Source organism: Aulonocara stuartgranti (genome assembly GCF_965226115.1).
Source record: "Aulonocara stuartgranti genome assembly, chromosome: 12".
Lineage (NCBI taxonomy): Eukaryota > Metazoa > Chordata > Actinopteri > Cichliformes > Cichlidae > Aulonocara > Aulonocara stuartgranti.
The window spans coordinates 12,021,975-12,046,648 of NC_138948.1; the positions used below are offsets into that span (position 1 = coordinate 12,021,975).

Below are 24,674 nucleotides of genomic sequence, written 5' to 3' on the forward strand. Positions count from 1 at the left end.
ACGTTCGTTCCAAAGGAGAAAAACATTTTCTTGATGTTTTGTAAACCGGAAGTTGTCGTAGATCAGTTTTTCCTGCTTGACACGTGGGATGCAAGAAGCCACGTCACGTTACGAATGGCCACCTAGAGGTTACAGAAGATGTCTGCATGATTTATTGCCTAAATGTTTGTTTCTTTACTGCTGCGTCTTCGTAAAATATTTCACTTTTTGCATAAGTTTAGCTCCACTTATTAAATACTCATCCATTCAAAGCTTCCCAGTTTATATTTCTAGGATTTTTATGTGTTTTGCCTGTTAATATGTTTTTACCGCACATTGAGGTAGGAGAAATAGCATTTCACTCATTGTATGGTTGTCCCGGACCAGTTACCAAGAAGGTAAAGTTCATTAAAATACACACTTAAAAATAATTGCCCCGATAATTCTCCAGAGCAAGATTAATATAAGTAAATAAAACTAAACAGAAACTTAATACTAGGTGTAAACTAAAAATGTTTTTATTAACTGAAATAAATATAAAAAATAGAATTTTGGGAAAGATGAAAACGATACTGCATCCTTACAAAACAAAATAAAAATGCTAAGGAAATGTCATGAATTTTTGGTCTTTATGACTTTGGTTAAATCTTGTTATCAGGCACCAGCCTGATTAGGGTTGATTGAGACTCTATATATGTATATAACTGAGAGGCTTAAATCTGCCCCTTACAAACACTCCAGTCTGGGTCTTCATATCAGGTACACAGAACCTTAGATGAATAATGACAAATTTTCCAAAATGCAGAAGCAGTATGTGGACAGACTTAGACACACCATTACTGCTTCTATATTATCTCAATACAGCTCTTCTCTCTCAGACTTTTAGGCTTACTTGTGGTTCCTCAGATATTTAAAAGTAGAATGGGAGGCAGATCCTTCTGCGTTCAGGTCCTCCTTCCATGCAACCAGATCACAGTTTGGATTCAGGAGACAGACCCCTCTCTGCCTTTATGACTAGCCTTAAAACGTTCCCTTTTTGAAAAAGCATATAGTTAAAACTGGATCAGGTGACCCTCAACCCTAGGCCGCTGGGGGGTTCCTATGGTACGTTGTTCTTCTTCACTCACCTCTTTTCACTCTCTATGTATAGGGGTGGCTGTAGCTCAGGTAGAGCAGCTCTCCTACTACTTGGAAGGTTACATAGAAAGAGCATAGAAAAAAATGGGCGAATGAGGCAAGTTGTGTAACTCTTAAAATGATCAGATAGTGGCAAAGAAGTTATACAAGATGCATTCCTCAGTTAGCATGGTAAATGTAAAAATTCACAACAGTATGTGCTGCTAGGAGAAAGTTGAAAATGTTGAAAAAAGTGGAGATGTCTGAACACAGCAGGACGTTTGGAGAAATCCAAACACCTTATATCAAACATGGTGATGATTGGTGCTTGTTTAGCAGTCACTTAGTCAACTATAAGCCTCTGTTTACCAAAGTACTCTAGGGTCTAATGTGAGGTCATAAATAAAGCTTGGCTGAAATTGGGTCATGCAACAAGACAATGATCCAAAGCACAAAATCTACTATATAATAACCTGACCTCAACCCAATTAAAATGTCTGAAATTGTAAGGAATGGGCCAAAATTCCTCCATTATGCTTTGAGAAACTGATAAACTCATACAGATCATGATTACTTTAAGTTATTTCACACTTGCTAAAGGCAGTTCTACAATCACACGCTACTTTTGGATTTTAGTTTTTGACATTAACATCCTAGGACCTGGAGTCCACATATGTGGACATCACATTTTAGGATGTCTAGACCAAAATACTTAATTTTCCTCTACAAGGCCTGATATCCACGTACAAGGACATTATGCTGCCACTGTTCTATCAAAATAAATGTCCTCATATGTGGATCTCATTTTTAAGGAACAAAATTCAGTAAAAAAAAAATTTTTTAAAATCTGGTAATTTTTTGTTTTTACATTCATCAGGTACCAATCAGCTCAAATAGCAAAGAAAATTTTAAAATGCATGCCATGAAAGAGTTTGGGTCTTAGAAGGTTAATAGCATGATCTATTTTCTCTTTGCCACGACTGTATAATAACTCCACTGCAGAGTGGTAAGAATTTGCCCCTGGATGCATTTTGCTCTGGTTCACTTTGTTCTCACCAAACAATAAAAAAAAAGAAGCCACACACAGTGGGAGTGTTTCACTGAGACAGAGTACAGCTTTATTAAAGTCAAACTTCAGGCATGTCTGAACTCTTCAAACTCAACTTTCGAATGAAAAAGGACAGAATCAATATCCTCAAATAAAAAGACAGTCATGTACAAAAAGAGTGTCGTCTCAACAGTCACACACATTTAGAAGCAGAATTTTACAGGCAAAAAGAGCACGCCACAGTAACAAGATCCTATGCAAGTTCAATGCAAACTATTTACAAGTTCTTCAACAATAATGTAGTATGCAGTAACACAGATTGAACAGTAATTAACATGGTATTTTGTGTTCATCCACTTTTTAATTGAAGCAACACCAAGAGAGATAGATATGACCCCAGTTAGAGTTACTGTAAGCAATTTTACTACAAGTAAAAAGAGATCATGAGTGCTTATGAAGGTGAATTTATTTATTTATTCCAACACTATTTGACAGCATGTTAATTAAAAAAAAAACAAAAAAAACCCAAAATGACAGTCGGCAACATTGCACAAAACACAAAAGACATTACAGTGAACTGAAACATGCCCTTTGACACAGAGACAGGGGGTGGAAAACAAAATAAGGGCCACTTAAATGAGAGCAAACATGCTGTCTCTTCAAACCAAAACATACACACCAGACAGTTTCTGAAGTAACTCAGATGAACACTTAAATAATACTGCTGCTTTGTCAGGCAGGAGGGCCGGGAGAGGACAAACTGGCACAAAAAAATGAGCGCGATCATGCGATCTGCAGGTGCGAAGGAAAATAAAGGCCGTTCGGTTTTGCAGAATCTCTGTGCAATACAATAAAAAAACCAAAAAAAACCAACCAAACAAAAAGACATTGGCAATAAGTCGTTGTCTGGAAGCATGCAGTTCAGCTAAGCAACAGAAAAAAAACAGAAGCTTTAAGACAAGTTTTATCATCATAAATGATCGCTTTTGTTTAAGCAGATAACACGAGTCAGGGATGCCTACGGTTCGATAATCATACACGTACGAAACCTGTGCTCAAAAAAACCCCAAACCTAAGCAAACAAACAGTACATCAATAAATTAAAAAAGAAAGAAACTAAAGTTTAGACGCACAGACCTTTTGGAGTACACAAATAGGTGCTTTAGTCATGGACCTACTTGATTATCAAGGAATACAGTTGTAAAAAGAAAAGAAAAACTAGAAGTGCTTAATTGCATTAAAAACAAAACAAATACAACTATCCCCTTTTTTTCGCCTCCAGGAATCCCATCTTAAAAAAGGCTTCCTGAAAGGCACAAAACAACAGGAATTATAGGAAAGAAACTGCCGAATGCAGAAGAGTGAGAGACTTTAACTTGAAGGGGGCAAAAAGTTCATAGTTCAAGCTTTTCTATGCATTTCTGAATGCACATCAATCAATTAAAACAGAAGTCTGACCCCAAAAAGTTCATTTCCCCGTGGTCGAATTAAATCTGACTTTAACGTCCCCGTTTTCACAAATATCTGTTGTCGGACATTAAAAAAAGTCAGGTGATTATCACAGCGAGTGAGTAGGCATCAAGTGTCCTGCCTCAAACTTTGCCTAAACTAATCAGGCCTTGTGTTGTGTGCCACAAGCGAGAATCAGTGAGAATCAGTGTCCAGAGGTCGTTCAAGGCCTCACACTTAAACTGAAATCCTGTAGCGCACAGAAACCGGACTTGTGCATATTAACATAATTTGTCAATGAACGGTGAGTATTTTCAAACAACTAAAACACGTCTAGTACGTCTTAGTTTTCTGCATTCGGAGGCTTTTATTCTTTCTCCCTCATGATTTACAGCCAGCTGCCAGTTTATTAGGTAAAACCAACAACAACCCACACTGCTATCAGGCCTGAAATAAAATTTTAAAGAAAGCTATAATGCTCAGCTTTTGTTTTTAGAGGTGGCAAATTTTTTAGAGCAGGGTGTCAAACAAAAGGCCCGGGGGCCAGAACTGGCCTGGCAAAGTCTCCAATCTGTCCAGCTTTGGAAATATTGAGGGGATAAACTTTTGGACTTTTAACTGTGTTTTTACAGTTACTAAGTATCAAAGTGGGCTGCATGTGGCCTTTGATGTATAATAAGTTTGACATCCCTGTTTTAGAGGCCGGAGAATAAAACTGTCCATTTAGAAGCTGTAGCGTAACAAGAGGCTGGATACAATCCCAGCTGGTGACTGGGCAAGAGGTGGCGTAGAGATCATCCTTTCAGATATTTACCCACGATTAATCTATCAGCATCGACATCTGAACGAGTTTACGACTCATGCAATCCCACTAAAGATTAGGACTGCACATGCTCCTCAGCTCAGTAAAGAATACCTTAAACAACAATATAAAGAACATAATGTCATTTTAACTCACTGGCTCAGTTTTTATTAGCACTTAAAATAAAAACATTCGTCTGCGAAAACAGATCTCTCTTAGTGATGTACCAGTGTGGGTAGACTGAAGTCAGCCTCAACAACACTCAGGTAAACAAGAAAAAAAAAAGAAAACGCACCTGAGTGTCAGCACCTTGAAGCCCTGTATGTTTCATATCATGTCTGAAAAAGGCTCCATTTATTCTACCGTCATCAACATCAGTAGAAAAATAATGAGCATTATAACCTCCTCGAAGTTTCATCCCAGTTCTGAAGTTCTATCTAATAAACGGGCAACTGAGTGTTTAAAAAGACCCTAAATCACCTAAATTGATTGGAAACATTGGCACCATTTTACCCTGTTGCACTTTTTTTTTTTTTTTTAAAGAGAAAATACATCTTTTAAGGGCACAAAAAACAAAACAAACATCAGTGTAACTGACAAAGCAAGGCGCGATCACAGAAAAGCTTCCTTCAGTGACAACCACCTGAGTCCGGGCTGCAAAACCTGCTCTGAAACAGAAACTTTACATTCCAATACTGAAGTGCTTCACACTGCTTTTAAACACCAATTACAGTGAGTCACGACACAGGCTGATGAGCAGCGGCTGTTACCGGATGTGGAATCATTACACCAAATGTTTAGAAAAAAAAAAAAAAAAAAAAAACAAGAAAAAGAAAGAAAATACAGGTATATTACGTAAAACTCCCCATATGTTTTTTTAAGCCTATTTCCTTACAGAGGGAGACAAGTTACTGCACTGGTGTTTGAAAAAGAAATTGGTATAAAATGTGGTGCAATAAATACAAAAATTTGAGATTTGACGATGAGCGATTAAAAACACTGTACAGAAGTTTGTACATTATACTGGACTGAACTGTTGTTACACCATTACGTCTCCATATAAAGCCCAGCCTTAAGAGTTTTCTCAAGCTGGAAAATGAAGAAGTGTCTCTGGAGGACACGGAGGACATTTTTTTTTGTTTTCTTTTTTTTTTTTTTTTGGACGAAGCTGGGTTGGCAGTCTTTCCTACTTGTGTGCCAAAGAAAAATGTAAAAGAAAACAAACAATAAAAGAAATATGAAACAAAAATAAAATAAAATAAAAACAGCATTTAGGCCACTTTCCTCAGAAGAAACAAGCCACACCCAGCGCTCACCACGTTTCTGACCGAGAGGCAAAAAGTTACAACACAGTTTAACTTCCAATAATACAAGAAGAAGAGGTATCCATTTTGAAACACTTGTCATATGTTCTTTTAATATACATTTCTGTATACGTATGACCTAGCTAAGGTGAGTAGCAATGAGCCGCGTGAAAGTGCTTTTCAGAAAAAGTCTGGCAAAAAACCCCAAATCCCCGAAAACAAAAAAGCCGTCACAGTACGCCGAACCGAAACAACCGAAGTGGACTGCATCTGGGCAGTAGTAACTACAGCTAAAAACCCAAACTTAAAGGCTTATTAACACTTCTTTAAGACAGCACCAGTGATCACAAGCTGGGCCCCTCCATCTACTTTGCAAATAACTAATTGGAGGAAACATGAAAACATAGCTTTAAAGAAAGAATTTTTAAAAAAAGGATCTGTCTTGTTTTTTTTTTTTCAATTATTATTACAAAAAAAAAAGAAAAAAGAAAAAGCTTTTCCATCTTCCAAGAACAATCAGAGAGGTGAGGCTCCGCCCCCTCCTGATCTTTTTAGTATTTTACAATATTGTGAGCCAATTATGTACACAATGGCGAGTGAGACTGGCAATATGAAAATCACAAGAACTTCTGAAATGTCATACCATTTCACTATATACCATTATATTTCACCTTAATAGGACTATTTTCACAAGGAGGTCTGCGTAATGTTCAACACCTAAACAAACATAATACACCACTCACTGAGATGAAGTGAGAGAATCTGTCTGTAAACATTAACAAACATAGATACTGTATATAATTATATTTATCTATACCCATAAGCATATTAAAACCATGTTTAAGGAAGGTTGGAATGTAGTGTGGTCCTGGAAAAAAACAAATTGCACGAAATTGGTCATTTCCCCGCCGCTCCTTTTCTCTAACAGATAAAGAGGATGACAGATCACGAGAAAAGCTGGCTCGTCTCCATCCTAAAGCCACCCTGTGTGTGAGACCACAGCTTACAGCAGGTAAACAAGGAGAGGAGCAGCTTGGTGGTGATGGAGAGCTTCAGCTCCCACATCCTTTTCCTCCTCTCTGCCCCTTCCTCCACCTCACTCAGTGAGTTCTTCAAAGTGCCAGGAACTGGAGACGTGACGACGCTTACACTGCTTTAAAAAGAAAGAAAGAAAAAAAAATAGCAGTAAAAATTTAAAAACAACATAATGAGGTGGTGGCCTGGGCCCTCCAGTGGGCGCAGGCGAGCTGCAGAGAGTGTAAGTAGTGGTGTTTTATGGCAAGACAGGAGGGAAAACGGTGCCTGATGATTTCTGGTCCTTCTCCTACTGTCGCCACAAAACAGCATCAAGGTGTTCGTCAGCGTGTCTCAGCTCTGAGTTGCGGCCATCGCATGTGTCAAAAAAAAAAGAAAAAAGCACTGTATTCCCTGTTGTAGTGCACTGCTTAGGATCAGAGGTGGATTGGAGCACACTTTGCAGGGAATGAGGTATTAAGGGTTTTATCACTCCGTGGCCGGCTGGCCTGACTCCGGCTCCTCTTTGACTCTGACGGGGCTCTGAGCGGAGCGCCGCTGCTGGGTGGAGCTGGATTTGGCCCCCAGGGGACTGAGCGGGTTGTGGCTGGAACAACAGAGGCGGTCGTCCAGGGAGGAGGTGGTGAGCGCCCCCGCCTCATGATCCCGGCAGAAGGAGCGAGGGCAGAAGTCACAGAGAGACGAGGCCGGGTTGCTGCAAACGCTGCAGTCATGCCACGGGCATTCCCACCGCCCTGGAGACAGGAAATGGGTTAATTACAGACGCATCAAGTCAGAGAACTGAAAAAGGAGATTATTTAAAAATAAATATCACATATAGCCCACCACATCTGCAGTCCACTTGACATGTCAATCACAACTCTGATCATCACACTTCGTGTTTGCTTTGATTGGGAAAACTGGTGTAAAGCATGTGAACCAGATTACAAATGAGTATGTGCTGATCTTTGATATAGATTAGATAGAACTTTATTAATCCCTCGGGTGGGTTCCTCTGGGAAATTCGATTTCCAAAAAAGCATAGGCCCAGGACGAGCCTTCCTGTTAACTGTCACACTGCTGAGAGATCGTCATCTAGACACTAATTCAGCACAGAAGTCAAAACAGACGGATAAAGGTAAAAAGTGTCCAATCAGTGTAACATCTACCTCCACAGAGTAGCTTAATTTTTATATGCTCCATTACATTTCTGATAAAAACAAAAGCTTTAAAAGTAAATGGAGTGGATGTCTCTCCCTGCCTCCTTCAGACACTTCTGCATCTGTGTCCCAGCTACAAATCCAAAATGGAAAGCTCATGGAAAACTGATGCATAAGGACAGCATACAGGGGTGGATGGGAACAGTGACTTAAATGCTGTGCTTTCCACCACCTTTGTCGTTTTCCTGCTGTGCTGATTTTTTTATGTTGTGGAGTGAACTGATTTTTGAGGACAGGAGTTTCCAACCTCAAAAAGAGATCCCAAACAAAAACTTGAGCTGTCAATGAGATGATTTACAGAACAGGAAATTCTTCTAATATCCTGTCCTAATACATCTGCTTTAATTTCCGGTACATTACTGATAACATAGTATTATAGAGAAGGTTTGAAAGTACAGACAGCCAATTAAAAAAAAACAAAAAAAACCCTGGAAAACTGCAAGAAACTGACCTGCAGAAACGTTTCAGGAGCAACACAAACTAAACAAAAGCATGCAGAAAGTCATTTCTGTCGTTACCGTATGGCGGTTTGGTGAGGTTGAGACACAGCAGGTGATACGCTTTTGGGCAGTCCTTCCTGTCACACATCACCAGCTCTCCTCCTTTTCCGCAGCAGAAGCAAAAGTACTCGTGTGTGTGTTTGCCCTCCGGCCGCAGTTTCCGCTTCTTCTGCTTCATCTTTGCATTCCTGGCCTTTTCCTCTTTCTCCGTCACTGCAGCACTCTGCAGGAAATATGATAAAACAAGAAAGAGGTATCAAACACAGGTTCCAAACTTGGCTGCTCCTTCTTAGGTACTCTGAATTTTAATGGGGATGACAAACATTCTCACCGATGGCTGGACCCCAAGAAATCCAGAGCAGTTGTCTGATCCACAGTGACACGACGTTCTCCTGTTGCCCACACAGTGCAGATTGTAGTTAAACGTCAGCTCTGTGCCTGCAGGGACACCAGGGAGAAGAGCAACATTAAATGGGAATCATCCAACTTGCTCTCAGTACATTTAATATACATGAAGGAAAATGTGTGTCAGAGCTGCAGATTAACTCACCAGCCTCGATGTCACAAAGGGCAAAGATTCCAATACGAACGTCGCCGTTTACCGTCCACTTCTGGGTTTCGCAGTTTGGGCTGCAGCTGTGGTTAATAAACCGAGACGAGTTTCCTTTTGGGCCAGCGTCGATGACACGATCCTACCGGGAAGACGTGAGTATTAAGACACCAGAGTTTAGGAAATGTTCTTCTGTGGACGATTTATGTATCAGGGATGTTATGTGAACTGACCCCAAATTGGACAAGGAAATGAATGGATGAACAAATAAATGGGACAGTCAAGGACTGAAAAATTAAATCAATGAGGAAGTGAAAAAAAAACAAAACAATTTAAGATCACTGAAAAGTATGTTGGAGTCTTTTGGGGGCGTTTCTAATGGATTATCTGACTAATATTACAACTTGTTGTATGTTACCTATTGTTACCTGTTGTATGTTATCTATTGTTGTTAGCATTGTGTATCCTGAGTGTCCAGTAAACGTCACAGATGTTACCTTGGTGAGGGTGAGCATGTAGAAGTTGGTCACATGATTTTCATGGGCACGTTTGATTCGCTGCTGGCACTCTTCTGAGTCTATCACCTCTCCCACATACTCGGCCACAAAGTCACCCTGCAGGAAACAACAAACACATTTATATTGTTTTAGTTATTACACAGACACGCACTTAAAAATTACTTATTGCTAGGAAGCAGACTGACAACAAATAACAAACACACATATGAGAACCACTGATTTGCTGAACTTTTACACTCTTGCCTGGCAGATGAAACTGATTTCTAGATTTTTGAATTTACATATCTAGAAACTGCTACTGCACTCAGATGTTTTTGTTTGTATGCAGAAGAAGATACTTATAGCATAAATGAACATATGTTAACAAATATCACAGACACTGGGGCGTTTAAAAGCTTTTCTGCAGGGTAGGCAGCTTGCAAGATTAATAAGAAGAGCTTTTATTGTAATCTATTCAGTTTTTTTATTTTTCAGTATTTTTCTATGTTTAATTTGATTGTTAAACTAATTTAGATTGCTTTATTTAACATTTCAGCTTGTAGCAAATACAAATCAGATGTGCTGATGCTCTTTAGATGAAAGGTCTGCATTTTAAGTGCAGCGCCCACCTTCTTCAGTGCCTGGTTTGTCCTGAGGCCCCAGCCACACCCTTCCGTCTTTATCACTTCTGTTTCTGCATACAGCCGTTTGGAGAAACACTGATTCTCACAGCTGTCTCCTGCAGGGCACACCTGATCACAGGAGCACAACCAACCACAGAAAGTTAAAAGTTAGATTTTATTACCTGAATCACAAATGACATAAAAACCCAAAGATGCACGCAGACCTGTGGGTGACACTCGTACTGCAGCATGCGGTTGAGACACTGGGACTCCAGGCTGCAGGGATGCTCGTCTGCTGGCTTGCAGTTGCATCGCTGAATTTCTGACAAGTCGGCCACGTGCACCTGAACTTTCCCCACAGGCTTGTTGGACTGACAGGAAAACAAAGCAGCCACAGAATTAGTAACAACCCTGAAAACTTGACGATCAAAACTTATAACCACCTTTTGGTCTTTCCATCTGCTCACCTTGATGAACTTGTAGGGTGGTGGTTTGCGAGAATTGCGGTCCTGCTTTAGAGCCTCCCTGCTCTCCCTCTGCGCCTTAAGCTCCTGAAAGCGCCGGGCTGCTTCTTCCAGAGCTAAAAGATGAATAGCGACTCAGAAAATCATCTTTTCTTTTGGCTTGAAGTGATATCACAACAGATTAGAAGGAAGGATTTTAGGAATATGTTACCTTTCTTGAAGGTTTTGTTAATATTGATCTGTCCTGTGACAAAGTTCTTGTCATTCTCCACATATGGGAAGACGCGGCCTTGGTTGATCCAGTAGTAGTCATGGGAGCCAAAGAAGAAAACCGGGAAGTCACCAATATCGTGCCGAAGACTCTGAATGTTTGATGGCACCAGGCGAGGGTTGCAGATCTCTGCAGGCCACCACCTGGCAAGCAAGGGACATCATTAGAAAATCAAGGGCAAAAGTGAATAAGAATAAAAATACCTATAGGCCACAGAAGCCTGTGATATGAAATTCCACAATCTAAATTTACAGATAAATCCACGATGCAGCGAGTCCTCGAAAAGGTGAACCATGACTTAGAGAGGAAATACTGTATTTATTTGTTTCTGCCTAGAAATTTTGTTTTTTTAAATCAAATTCAGAGCTGCTTCATCAACAGATTAATAATTATCTGTGTGCACACCTTTAATCTGCCAGAAGATTCTAAACTGTGAGACAAATATTGAGCCTGACTGACAGTCAGTGTGAGAGCGAAAAGCACTGCTCAGTGTTTCCTGAATACCTGCATTTATATTATCACATCCTGTTTCCCCATGAGGTGTGAAAACAATGTGCTACACTGAGTTTAAACAGACCAAGACCAACAATCTGCATGCACGCACCCCCCTGACATGTTTGCGGTTCTCAGGCTCATATTAGATTTCTTCCTGCTGCAGACGCAAGTAAAAAACAGATCGTTTAAACCACTGACAGCTCAGCTAAATAAAATAGTCTAGTTACAAGATCCTCTATGATGGGGTGGGATATATTAGGCAGCTGGTTAACAGTCTATTCTTAAAACGTATGTGTTAGAAGCTGAAAAAATAGGTTGTGTGTCTCTCAAAGATTTAAGAGACAAACTGCGATGCATGTCCTGTTTTGCGTTGCCAGTACACAGCATTTACCAACAGAGGCCCATGGGAATACAAGCAGACAACTGAGATTACGGTCTCTGATAACACTGAGGAATAAAGGCTGTCCTGTGTAGCTGATCTGCCAGATTAGCTACTGTAGCACAAATAAGTGAAACTCTTAATGGTGGTCATGAGAGACTGATGAATAAAACAGTCAGCACTCTCATGCAAGCTTTAAGCACAAGCAGTGGTCATGTGAGCATCAAAAATGGATCACTGGTTGTCTAGTCTGATGAATCATGTCTTCTTTACGTCATGTGAACGGCTGGGTGAGTGTGTGTTGTTTACCTGGGGAAGAAATGGTAAATGGCCTGTATTTGTATAGCGCTTTACTAGTCCCTAAGGACCCCAAAGCGCTTTACACATCCAGTCATCCACCCATTCACACACACATTCACACACTGGTGATGGCAAGCTACATTGTAGCCACCCTGGGGCGCACGGACATGGCAGTTAGGATGCACTATGGAAAGAATAACAGCTGACAGAGACAGTGTGATGCTCCTATCAGTGTTTTTTGTATTCATGTGGTTGTTACGATGACATGGAACAAACACTGTTGCATGACCAGATACATAACTTCATTGCAGCCGTTCACTCTGATGGTGTTTTCTAGCAGGAATGGAGAATGACTATCTTCACAGATTGATGATGATTTCTTTTGTCTTCTGCTCCGTTTAATTTTAGTGTCTTTTATTTTAACCTTTTATTATGAATACTGGCTTTTGTAAAGGAGTTTGTAACTCTTGAGAGGAAAAAGTGCTAAATAAACAAATATTGCTTGGGTCTCCAAAGTCTCTAAATCCTCATTCTGACTGAGCAGCAACTTGCAGGACTTAAAGGCTCTTCTGCTAACGTCATGGTACCCGATACTAAAGGAAACATTCAGTGGATTCTATGCCTTGATGCGTCAGACACAGTGTTGGCAGCACTAGGGGGACATAAACGGTATTAGGAAGGTGGTTTTAATATTGTGGCTGATTGTTGGTCTTAATTTTTTTAAGGCTCTGGACAAAAGATACTTGAACAGTTTCAGCTTCTGTGGCAGATTTAAATTATCAAGACTAGAAGGATTATTATAAGAAAGGAAACAGTATTGCTGGTCATTACTGGGTTTCTGGACAACAGCGGAGGTCTACGACACAGAAGACTCTATGTGCAATCAACTTTCTGTGGTTTTTTAAATAGGATTAAAAGGTAGAAATCATGCACTGAAATCTAAACTATCACTATCTTATCCTTTAAATGCATCCATACCACAAAGTGACAGCTGCATAACCCTCAGCTGTCCCCAATCTGTGCTTCCTACCTGTAGTTGCCTAGTTTGACCCAGACAATTTGTTTGTAGTGAGGTTTCTTCCCTGCCCTGCAATCGCTGCAGGACCACGACCCCTCCGGCATCTCCATCTCCAGACACTCCGGGTGGAAGGAAGCTGGGCATGAGTCGCAGCACAGCAACTTGCCTCCTACATTTGTATGGATGTATACATGTGTGTGTTTGCGTATGTGTGTATGGATGTGTGTTTGTGTTTGTATGTGTGTGTGTGTGTGTGTGTGTGTGTGTGTGTGTGTGTGTGTGTGTGTGTGTGCATGCGTTGTGGGGAGGGGGTAGGTATGCAAAGAGAGGAGGAGTGCATGATTAGGTGATGCACCTTAACACCTGGTCAAACTCTGAATCTCATTTGCAGACAAGCCTATTAACTAAAAGTACAACTAGTACAAAGTCTATAAATACAGAATACAATCGTGGTTTTCTAGCATCTAATGTGAGTTAAAACAGTGTTCCTTAGGAAGACATTCCTACCACAATAACATCTGGCTATTAATCTAAATGAAAAACTAAGGCTAGGACCTTCTGGTCTGAGTGAAGCCTCCTGTAACAGCCTGACGGCATGAATGAAATGATTGGAAACCCTGCATGGGTTTCCTGGTTTGGGTATAGCATTTTATTGCAGCGGTTACAGCATGTCTGGCAATCAGATTCAGAGCACTGTACCAAGACCAGTCTTATGGGAAATACATGCGGTAGCACCGGAATAAAAATCAGCCAGCAGGTTAACAATGAATCAGGGTTATACTCAAATAACAAAGTACTGGCAAAAAGCCGGCATGCAGTCCAGCTCATAAAGCAAACTTCCCATCACACATATCACATTCTGCACAGACCAGCTTGCATGGAATCAAATCTTTACAGTATTTCCATTTCCAAAATGTAATTTAAAAAAAAAATGCAATAGCAGAATTATAATTTTTAAAAAAGAAGAAAAAACCCTGTAATTTAACCTCCATCACCTGGAAACAGTTCTTTGCTTAATTGTACTAAATGATTAGGATTATATTCCATCCAAGGCAGGTCAAAGCTCAAAGACATGAGGGGAGCCAAAATGTCATACTGTTTGAAATTTTCAGTCAAAAACAAACTTAGTTGCAGTTGCCATAAAAGAGGTGACGCCGGACGAGGTCTTTCAAATCAAAACCAAGCCCAGAGTGCTGAAGCAGAGAAGCAATGCGCCTCCAGCAGCGAGAAGCTCCACAAACCACAGAGAGAACCTGAACCAACCCAGAGCGTCCGTCCCTGCATTGGGACTTCATACATCCATGCTGCAGGTCTAAGGACCAATTTTATTTTACCAGCAGATAAACTGATTTATTTTCTTTATAACCGACTATTTTAGCAAAGAAGTTTGTAGATTGGTTGCGCATCAGCAACCAATTTTACGATGGGCCTCATGCAAGAACCACTCATACAAACAAAGCAGATCTACGATAAATAAGAACTTTTCACGTTCAACAGGATGAGTGAACAAAATTCATGAGCTGTTCAGATTAGTTGTGTTAAAAAGAGATTTTTCCACATTAGTCTGACTTTTAGCTTTGCACTGACCATCCCCACCCCCCGGGCCCTGGACTCGTACCGGTCCGTGAGTCGTTTGGTACCGGGCCGCGAGAGTTGAGGCTCAGGTGTGAAATATATGGTTTTCAGGGTTTTTATCGGTTTTCAGCATTATTTTGTTATCATTTTTATTGTTAACTCGGTTTTCCTCGGTCTTTTCATGTGTGTTATGAATAAATCTTCTTTTTTTCGGTACCGGTACTAGTTTTATTTTGTTGTATTTATCTGCGACACCTTAAAGGCCGGTCCGTGAAAATATTATCGGGCATAAACCGGTCCGTGACGCAAAAAAGGTTGGGGACCGCGGTTTTATTCTGTAATTGACTTAAAAGACGAATAACCAAATACCTCTCATCCTGCTGAACAGTATCCGTGTTTGTGACACTGGCTCCTCTTCATTGCTTCCCATCGTAACTTTGCAGAGAGAATTTGTCGCCTCTAACTTCATGCCAAATTATTCCCTTTTATACATGTAGAGTACTGCACAAAGGTTTAAAGGCATTTCAATGTTTAGGTTCTTATCATTCAAATAGTACCAGGGTGTCAGGGAACGGTCTGCTCAGCCAAACTCACATCATAGATGCCCAAATATTCAACCAAAGTCATAAAGCTATAAAGAAGTATCTTTAGCATCAAAAAGAAAACATCCTGACACCTTAGAGTCGGTCTTGGAAAGTCTGCAAGGTTTCATTTATTCTGGAAAACACTTCTTTTTGACTCTGAGAATAATCATAATTTACAAAACAACATTCATGTTTTATTCAATATGACCCCAAAGAAGTCAATGAGCCAGTAAAGTCATCAACGCGTTTACTTTGATACAACCAGAAGTGTCTTTGCAATGACCATTACCACAGAAGACATGTTTGGCTTTACTTTTCAGACCCAGAAGCCACGTCCATCTTTTATAGAGTCTATCGTAATAACATACTTAGGCAGATGAGATGTGTTATTTCAGTTATGTCGCCATCTCTTTTAATTTTGTTGATTAATGAACAAGCACAAATGTATCTTTTTCATATCTTTAATATGAATACGCAGCCATGAGGCCTAGTTGTATAGTACAGTGACAATATCCACGGATTGATTGCCTTAAATATTACACATTTTGCATAAATGAATAAATTCAATCTATATAATTGCACACCAAACTCCAGCGAGTCGGTAATTCCTCACTCCAGCTTCATCAGTTAAAGAATCGCCTTTTTTGTCCTTTTATTATATACAAGAGCACAATTTCTGCCTAATCTACTGCGCTGTTATTGTGTGACAATGAGTCAGCAGTACACAGCTAAACAGAATTGATGTACACTTGTGCCTTTCTAAATGTAATATCTTTGAAAGACCAATTTTACAATAATTTTACTTTTGTGACTCTGGCTTCTCATATGCAACCCTTCAATGAGAGGCTTGGGATGAGAGCACAAGACTTAATTCTTGCATGAGGCCCACTGTTGTTTTGTTAATGTGTTAGGGAACTTGGCTGAAGTTACTCTGCGTCACTCTGCGTTAAAATTAACTGCATGTGTAGTCAGTTAATTAACTTTGCACCTCAAGGCTTTGAAATGAAAGATGTGTACAAAAAGGGAGGGAAGGGGGTCAGAATGGGAGCAGGCACAACACAAACACAGACCAGTGGGACAAAGGAGAAAGAGAAAAACTGTTCAGTTACCTTTCCCAACATTCTTTTTGGTAGCTGACGAAGGAGAGGGAATCATAGGTAATTTCAACTCAGCACGATTTGACTCAGTCAGAAGGTAGTGGGACTTATAGGCATATGAACTTAATATGGTGTCAGTAAGGTCTTGCACTAACAGCCCTACACAAGACACACAGGAAGAGACGGGGGTGAGCCGCAGTCAAACTCGAAAATTACCCAAAGTTTACAAAAAGAGAAAGAACAAACACGCGTGCACAGCCACACAAACACACATACTCATACACAGTTGTAACACGCACAAAAAACAAAAGTAAAACAAAGTTGGTCTCAACAGAAAGAGGCCAGACAGTGCACTCAACTTGAAGTTAAATGTGAGGCTTAAACGAGCTAAAAGTCACAAAGAAAAAAGGATGTTTTCTTTCATCGGCACTCAGGACAGACGTGGTTCTTTTAAGTGGAGTGCAGTGTAACAGCCCGACTCGTTCATAGTATTAGTATCATGATGGAAAACAGACACAGCACTGCTATCCATGAACAACAAAGCCAAACATGAAACATGTAATATTAAAGATACCTAAATGAGATGTTACTGCGTCAAAAAGAGGTTAAAAGTGTATAAAAAGCAAACAAACAAAAAAAAGATGACAATATGAGATGATGCAGGCAAGAAGAATCGATCTTGGATTTCGCCACAAGATTCAAATCGTCTGGTGTACGGTAATTAAGAACTGCTTGTGTCTGCAGCATGGGGCGAGGGGGAACGTCACTCCTTTGGCTCGGGGGTTTGTCGGTGTGTAGGGTGGGGAAAGCTTACCTCGGGCACACAGGAAGCACCATCCCACGTTGACGGGGGAGGTGAGGAGGCCGTTCTTCTTGGCGCTGCCGTGGTTGCTGCAGATCATGATGTGGTGAGTAAGGATGACACTGCCTGCCGCCACGCAGCTGTCGCTGGTGTGATAGGCCAACGGACAGCGGATACAACGAATCAGACGACCTGGAGGGGAAACAGATGAGAGAGAGAGCAGATTTTACCACAATCGTGGTATAAATTTGCCTTTATGTCTTTGGCCTTGTGACGTTCTCCAAGAAGGTCAAGGAAAAATGATTAGGTAGGAGGTAATCATTCTGGAGTATTCAACTGTACTCTAGGGCTGCTAAAAAAGAAATACATAAAAAAAAAAGTAAAAGACAAAAAGAGGTGCACATGGTCTGGGTCTTTATGACCAGGGTGCAAACAGAGGCCCTCAAGCCATCCTGAAGACATGCACTGGAGTCACGTGAAGACACTGCTGGAAGTAGACAGGATGAGGTGTCCTTGTAGATCCGAGATGCAGGAAGCGGCAACTGTTCTGTTTTATGCAGATTACCTTCTTTTCGTGATCATTAAAAAACAAAAATGGAAGTATAATTGGAATCCAATTAATCACTCAGCCTAACAACACAGCTCTGCTCACTTCTTTTTACTGCTGAGATTCTATTAAAAACAAATAGGTCATATTCCTTTAATGGGCTCCAGCTGTAATTAAAGGAAAGCAAAAGGAAAAAGACAACCGACTACAGAGACTTCAGCTCCAAGTTATTGAAATCTATCTTCACAGTACTTAAACAACAAAACAGAATCTGACAATAGATTTTCCATAGGGCACAAGAAAACCTGGAGATTTGCGCAGTATTTACTCAGGTTTAAAAGGAAAAAAAAACTAAGCTAGACAAAATGGTAAGGCTAATTTTTGAACATAAACTATTTTTTGAAAGAAGCCATCTGAGAAGCTCAGAGGGGAAATGTGACTTTTCAACATCTAAAATAGAACAAAGTGTTACAAAAACACAAGAGATCACAAGTCAAAAAGATTGAGAGTCACTGCTTTGGGCTGTGTAGACATATACTGAACAAAACAACACGAGTTTCTCCTGCTGGGACTGGATTTAAAATAAGTTCTTCATAAAAAGTTTTCTCCACTGTATTATAGAGACTGATGGCCTGCTGTGCCTAAGCACTATTGATTTGTATTTATTTATTTTAAACAAAAGCTTCAGCTATTTGCAAATGTATCTTTTTGGTACAACTGCTCTCATTAACATTTTCACATGAAAAAATATATAGATATTAAAAGTGGATTAAAGAACCAGAGAAACATGACTTGAGAAAAATCCAGTAAAGTAACAACCTAAAACGATTTGACTCCTATCAAAGTTGCACAGGTCCTCACCTGCATCCATTTACACTCATAATGATCTTAGGTATGTGAAAAGAAATCAGTGTTATTTGATTTTTCTTTGAATCATAAAGTTTTTTCCCCATTTGTATACAAAATATAATTCACTGAAAATGATTCTTTCAGTCCTTTTCAAAGTAATTTCATGCAAAACCAGAGCAGTGTCCGGTAGGTGTTAGGCGTGTTTTTTTTTCCTTTCCAGCCTTTCCTCTCTTCCCACTTGGATGACTTTCATGTCTGATGGCAAAGGTATAAATCAGTTCATTTTCCTAAGGGTTTCCCTGACATACTGGGATTGTTGTGGAGGGCTGCAACAACACACTTATAAAGAGATAAAGAGATAAAATTAAAATGGAGCAGAATTGAGTTCCACTTATTATTACAGTCTTCCACTACAGTTCCAGTTTCTCATGTGGCCCCTTGGGAAAATGAACCACGCACCCCTGGTATAAATCATAGTTGTCGATATCACTTTTAGCACCTCTGCATCGAAGCGCATCTTTTCTCATTTGCAGATATTTCCTGCAGGATAATGTACGATCGCCTAAAGACCTTTCCAGGAGCAAGCCAGTTTACTTTCTCCAGTGCTCGACAGTCTCCAGGTACTTCTCACCAAACAGAACAATTTAACTTTGACATGAAGAGGATGTTTGTGCCAAGGCTGTCACCAAGTATTCTTCATTAAATCTGGCACAAGTTCTCCCACAGTCTGTTTTCTCTGAAGAAGACACTCCTATTTACTTCTAATGCATTTAACTCTTACATATTTCAACAAAGAATCACAAGCTTGATTTCAATGTGAGCTTTGTTCTATTAGTCAGTCAGTATCATCACCTAAGGAGTCTAAACTCCATTTTAATGACCCTTTTTCTATCTATCACCAGCTCACACCCCTACAGACTCAACCACGAAATTACTAAAGGCCACAGACAAAAAAGGGAAGCTGTTCTACCTTTACTGGCTCGTTGTGGGTCTCTCTCCAGACAGCAGGTTGAACAACTGTGCTGAGGGCAGCTGAAACCTCCACCTGGGCTGCTGGTGGTTCCCGGGAGTTTACGGACACAGTCCTCGTGATAGTAACAACCACATCCAGACACAGAGCAGCGCGTCACCTCCATGCCCACTGTTTTACAGCTAAAACAAGGATGGTTCCCTAGAAAAGGAATGTCAGAGAACGTGCTGTAGAAAAGCGCCAAACACTGCAAATATGATGGTAGATATGTAGTTGTGTTTGAATTCACTCACCTGTTCTACATTCTGTGCAGCTAAATCTTCCTTCAGGTGGGGACGACAAACCGAGACACTCCATGTGAAACTGCTTGTTGCAGTCACCTTCACATACCATCAAACCATCGCCGTACACCTCGCAGATCTACACAAAAACACAGAGAGTAAGGCAGTTTAAAAATATACCACACAAATATACCACACAACCAATGCCTGTAAATGTTTAGAAGAAAGAGCAGAACTGAGGCGAATCATGAGCAACGCTGACCTGGCACACAGTGTCCCTCTTGCTGGTGCTGCTGTCCTGACGGGACAGGCCAGAGTCCACAGACTGAGTATCTGAAGCATCTGCATCTGCTGCTGCTGGACTATCAAGACTCTTCCCAAATAAGCCCTGAAGCAGAGATGCACTGAATGTAAACCAGAGTGTTTAACCAATGCGTCGGGTGTGCAGACATTTTTTCTTATCTTACACTGGACCTTTGTGAATTGTATCCTCATCGAACCAAGCTGTTTAAGTTCCTCTCCCTTTACCCTACTTTTTCCTGATTGGCTGTACCTCGCAAACAGAAGCTTCTGCGCTCACAGTCAGAGCTGCGCACCTGAGATGACCAAATTAGGAATATCCACTCTCTACATATAAATCAAAGAGTAGGAAAAAACTGGCAAATGAGCAGCCCCAAGTCTGAGCTTGAGTTTGCAGGAATTACTTGTACGTGGACCATCATCATAACAATACATATATGACAGGAATGACAAAAAGAGTATCAACTGCTTCAAGTGTCTTCTTTTCTTCAGCAGCAGAGAAGCCAAAGAATAATATAAAAACATGTAAATAATAAAAAAAATGATCATCCTTAAGAAGGTAAAAGCTTAAGAAGTGCTCATTTCTGGTTTTAAAGGGTGCAATGTTGGGATCTAAACAGGCCTATTGCTTACAGGAATAAAAATAAATTAATGCAATAAGAGCAAAATGAATCAGAGATAATGAAAACATGACTGAGATCGAATTTTGCACTATGAACAGTAAACATCTCTGCATGCATGGCAATAATGTATGGATATTTAGCCTCTGGACTAATGGAGACAAATATTTTGTGTGCAGAAAAAAAGCCCTCGGTCATGTCATTCAAGGCTACCTGCGGGTCGTTGAGGCCTCTGGAGTCTGAATCAGACGTGTCTCTGTACTGAGATGAAGCCATTTCGACATCTGTTGATGCTCTGCTTCGCTTCTTCAGTGGCTTGCACGCATCTGAGATCTCACTAGCTCCTACACGATCACATGGGGGGGGGGGAAGAAGAGACAGATTTTGTCTTTCTACAAGTACAAAGAGCTTCCATGACAAATGATTTACAGCGTGTGTGAATGAATGATCGCTCACCTTTCTGTGAACCTGTCCTCAGCGTGGTCTCTGGAGCCATCTCAGCCTGCAAGGAGATTAAAAGTGCAGGTTCAGGTTATCTCAGGTCTTCTTAGTTTGGATTCTAAGCTGTCTCATTCAATTTAATGAAACTATTCCTGCACAAAAATTCAGGAAAGTTTGCAAAACAAATCTGAATATAGCTCAACACGTGCATACCTGGATTATTTTGGAAGACAGATACACAATTTCACAGTTCTCCTGCCAACTCCTGCGGTGTAGGAAAAATACAGCTGCCCAAAGCTCTATCATATTACAAAATCCTTTTAGCAGCATTTTAGCATCTGATAAGCTTTCAAACTGCTAAAGCTGTTACGTGAACAGAAGTGCTAGGCTCATATTTCAATTTTTACTTTATTATATTTTTATATTCTATAAAAATCTATAAAAAAAGACAGGGAGAGAAAGGTATGGCATACTGATTCCCTGTGGAGGACTAATACCTGCTCTTTTTTGGTTTTCTTCTTAGGGACGAGATCGTTGCCTCTCTCTGACTCAGACCTGCTTCTGACACACCGCCGCTGAAGCTTCCTCTCTTGAGAACCTAAAAAAACAAAACAAAACACTAAGCTGCATCTCTTTCTGACTTTGTCAATTTAATCCATAAAATTGAGAAATGCAACAGAAACACTCTGCATGTCTGTGTTTCGCCAACCTTGCGGACTGCTGTGGTGTGATCCCGGAGATGAGGTCTGCTGCAATCCTCCCTCTTCACTCCTCCGACTCGCTGGGGAATCTCTCCTCTCCTCTCCCTCGTCCTCTCCTTCATCCCCATCTTCCTCCTCCTCTGGACTGGGCTCAGGTTTAGCTCTGCTGTCCTGCTGAAATCAACATTTGAATATTAGCTTACAGGATGTTTCTGCTGTGTACATCTTCTTCTGTCAGTTAGACCAACCTCAGGTGAGCAGTATCCCAGGTCGGGCTGCCTGCCTTCTCTCTCCACCCTCTCTTTCTTCTCTTCTTCTTTGTCCTTCTTTGGGGAGGCAGCTGCTTTTTTCTGGATAAGAGGCCAGTCACATTTTGTGATCTCCACATTCAGCCTCTTCATTGTGATAGAAAGAGGCAGCAGCTTCCTGGCAGCTGCCGTTTTCCACGTTTTGACCGGAGGCGGAGAGTCCTGCTGTGCTCGTGCATCACAGCCGGCATTCTGTTTCGGTGAGCTGGTCTTACGTTGGTCCCCCCTCTGGTTCTTATCTTCACTTGAGGCCTGGGAGTTTGCGTTGTCATCTGTGTTTGAAACACTACACTGTCTCCGTGGAAGCTGCCGTCGCGGAGGCTGCTCTCTATCTGGTGACTTTACATCTCGGTCCTCCTTCTTACTGATAGAGCTGCTTGAGCGCCGGCTTCGTTTCTCAGGTCTGATGTTGGGTTTCTTGCTGGGTGGGGCTTCAGTAGGGTCTGGGTCCACATAGATGAAGGTGTAGTTGTCAATTCGCTCCTGTCTCGTCATCAGAAAAGCATCCTCGGCGTGACCAACACCCACCTCCCACTGAGAACGTTCCCGCTGAGGGATAGGCTTCATTAGCTGATGAGAAAAAAAAGAAAACTCATGAACTTATAAACATGTACTAACCCTGGCATTCATGATTTTGGATTAACTGAAGGCTTTTCAGGGAGTTTTTAGAACAATAATAATAATAATAATTAAAAAAAAAAAAAAGTGTTCCACATACTACATACATGACTAAAAACAAAAGAAGAGGTGTGCGGATCCAATAATTGGTATTGATTCGATATTGGTCAAAGATAGTGGGTAACACATTGGGGAAAATATAATCAGATGCTCCATTAGCCAAAACTACATGGTACAACCTCAGTTAACAGCATGCCATGAAGACAGATGTGACAAGTAACTGAGATTTAAGAATATCTGATTGGGTTAAACTGATATCTCGAGCTCAGACGTGTCTCCATGTAAATTTATTATTGGCTTAGCTGTGTAAGAGGGGAAAAAGACAGCATCAGATTACTAACCATCAGCATGGGAGATGAAAAAGTGGCACTGAGAAATCCCCACTATAAACACTGATGTTACATAAAGCTGTCTTATAATCCCAGTGAGGATGGGATGTCTGATGATGATGTTATGTGAAGAGGACAGCTCAGAATATGCCTTCATTAAGAAAAGGGAAAAATCTTTAAAAACAAATTAAACTTGCTCATTATTCTTTCAAACTAAGTATCCCAATTTTCACCCACTCAACAAAATCAAACATTTTTAAATGTGTGCCGCTGCAGAGGTCTAAAGCCTGAGCTTTTAACTCGAAAGGGATTACTTGCACATACGATGACCTCATTACTTGAAATTTTTTTTTAATATCTTTAATATGAGCATCCACCATTGTTACAGTGGCTGAAAATAAGGAAAAGCATAGCAGGTCCACTATATGGTTAATTCTGGTTAAAGATTTTTGAAACAATCTTTTTAAAAGCTGAAAACAACAAAAATTCTGTTTAAACAGTTTGTTTTCTTTAAGTCTTAAAAATAAATCTCCCATCTGTGCATACTTTGTGTCTCTCTACAGGGTTTGTGGTTTTGCGAAGTGTCTCTGACTGAAGCTCGTCAAACTGTTGCTTCCCCTGGTACATGACTATCCTCTTCTCGTGGATCCACGCTCGCTCTGCGACACTGCCAAAGAACTGGACGTGATATTCCCTGTGACCTGCGCGGCAGCAGAGGAAAGAAAACAAGTTGCGGCACTTCTGTGTTTACACATTTACACACTTAAACTTGAACAACAAAGACGTTTAAGGGATTTTACCTCTGGTGTTGATGCGAGTGTGGACCTTCATCTGTGGGTCTGAGGACACCATGCAGGGCCACCAGGGGTAGGTACCCACCTTGGACCACACCAGATCTCCTATTACAAACTCCTTACAGAAGCCTGTCTCCTGGATCACTGATGGATGATGGACCTTAGGAACCTAAACATGAACAAGTCACTGTTATGTTTTCAAAATGTTTACTACAAACCACAGCAGCTGATCTGCGACGACTTCAAACTGCTTTGGTGAGTGAACATGAGCTCTTGCCTTCGGCGTCTTTGGTTCGGTTTTAATAACGGTCTTCGGAGGCTTCTCTGTCTGCACCGGCGGTGCTTCTTTTGGCGGCGGCTGGACGTGGGTGTCCTCTGTCTGGCCTGTGGTACCTGGCTGTGTTTGGCTCGTGTCCAGGCTCTGTTCCTGAGCTTGCAGCAGCAGTCTTGCACTCTTTTTCCTCTTCTCCTTCTTCCTCTCATGTCTGCGCTGCGCCTGAGCGGCCTCGTTCTTCTGAGACTCTTTCTGAAGACGGGGAAATAAACAGAAAGAAGTCAGCTGCGATGAGACGGCAGTTCATTTTGTTGTGTTTTTATAAAAGAAACAACTCAGAATTTCCTCAGATGTCCGCTGCTTTAGGGATTTTGAAGAATAATTAAAAGTAAACTAAGATGTGCACGGTAATAATTCCATTAAAAAATAAATGGACTGATAAGATTTCCAATTAATACGCACAGTTATTTTGCCAAGGTGTCTTGGGATTTAAAC

General features: G+C 40.8%; 1 protein-coding gene across 3 annotated transcripts in view; it reads right to left on the reverse strand.

The window, feature by feature from the left end:
* Positions 1-2,186: 2,186 nt before the first annotated feature.
* nsd3 (nuclear receptor binding SET domain protein 3) overlaps positions 2,187-24,674 on the reverse strand; it is a 28,488-nt gene continuing 6,000 nt past the window's right edge. The window contains exons 3-25 of one of the 3 annotated variants that reach the window (XM_082555093.1): positions 24,183-24,431; positions 23,912-24,074; positions 23,658-23,812; positions 22,045-22,674; positions 21,805-21,967; positions 21,593-21,693; positions 21,111-21,156; positions 20,868-20,998; positions 19,997-20,122; positions 19,747-19,873; positions 19,454-19,654; positions 17,100-17,279; positions 16,298-16,444; positions 13,042-13,198; positions 10,778-10,980; positions 10,570-10,682; positions 10,327-10,473; positions 10,109-10,231; positions 9,480-9,596; positions 8,983-9,124; positions 8,764-8,870; positions 8,451-8,655; positions 2,187-7,467 (exon numbers count right to left, since the gene is read on the reverse strand). In XM_082555093.1, the coding sequence (XP_082411219.1) occupies positions 7,202-7,467; positions 8,451-8,655; positions 8,764-8,870; positions 8,983-9,124; positions 9,480-9,596; positions 10,109-10,231; positions 10,327-10,473; positions 10,570-10,682; positions 10,778-10,980; positions 13,042-13,198; positions 16,298-16,444; positions 17,100-17,279; positions 19,454-19,654; positions 19,747-19,873; positions 19,997-20,122; positions 20,868-20,998; positions 21,111-21,156; positions 21,593-21,693; positions 21,805-21,967; positions 22,045-22,674; positions 23,658-23,812; positions 23,912-24,074; positions 24,183-24,431 (3,999 nt within the window). In that variant the 3' untranslated portion in view covers positions 2,187-7,201. Of the gene's footprint in view, positions 7,468-8,450; positions 8,656-8,763; positions 8,871-8,982; positions 9,125-9,479; positions 9,597-10,108; positions 10,232-10,326; positions 10,474-10,569; positions 10,683-10,777; positions 10,981-13,041; positions 13,199-16,297; positions 16,445-17,099; positions 17,280-19,453; positions 19,655-19,746; positions 19,874-19,996; positions 20,123-20,867; positions 20,999-21,110; positions 21,157-21,592; positions 21,694-21,804; positions 21,971-22,044; positions 22,675-23,657; positions 23,813-23,911; positions 24,075-24,182; positions 24,432-24,674 lie in introns of all 3 variants that reach the window. The other 2 variants (XM_082555092.1, XM_082555094.1) reach the window with 2 other exon arrangements.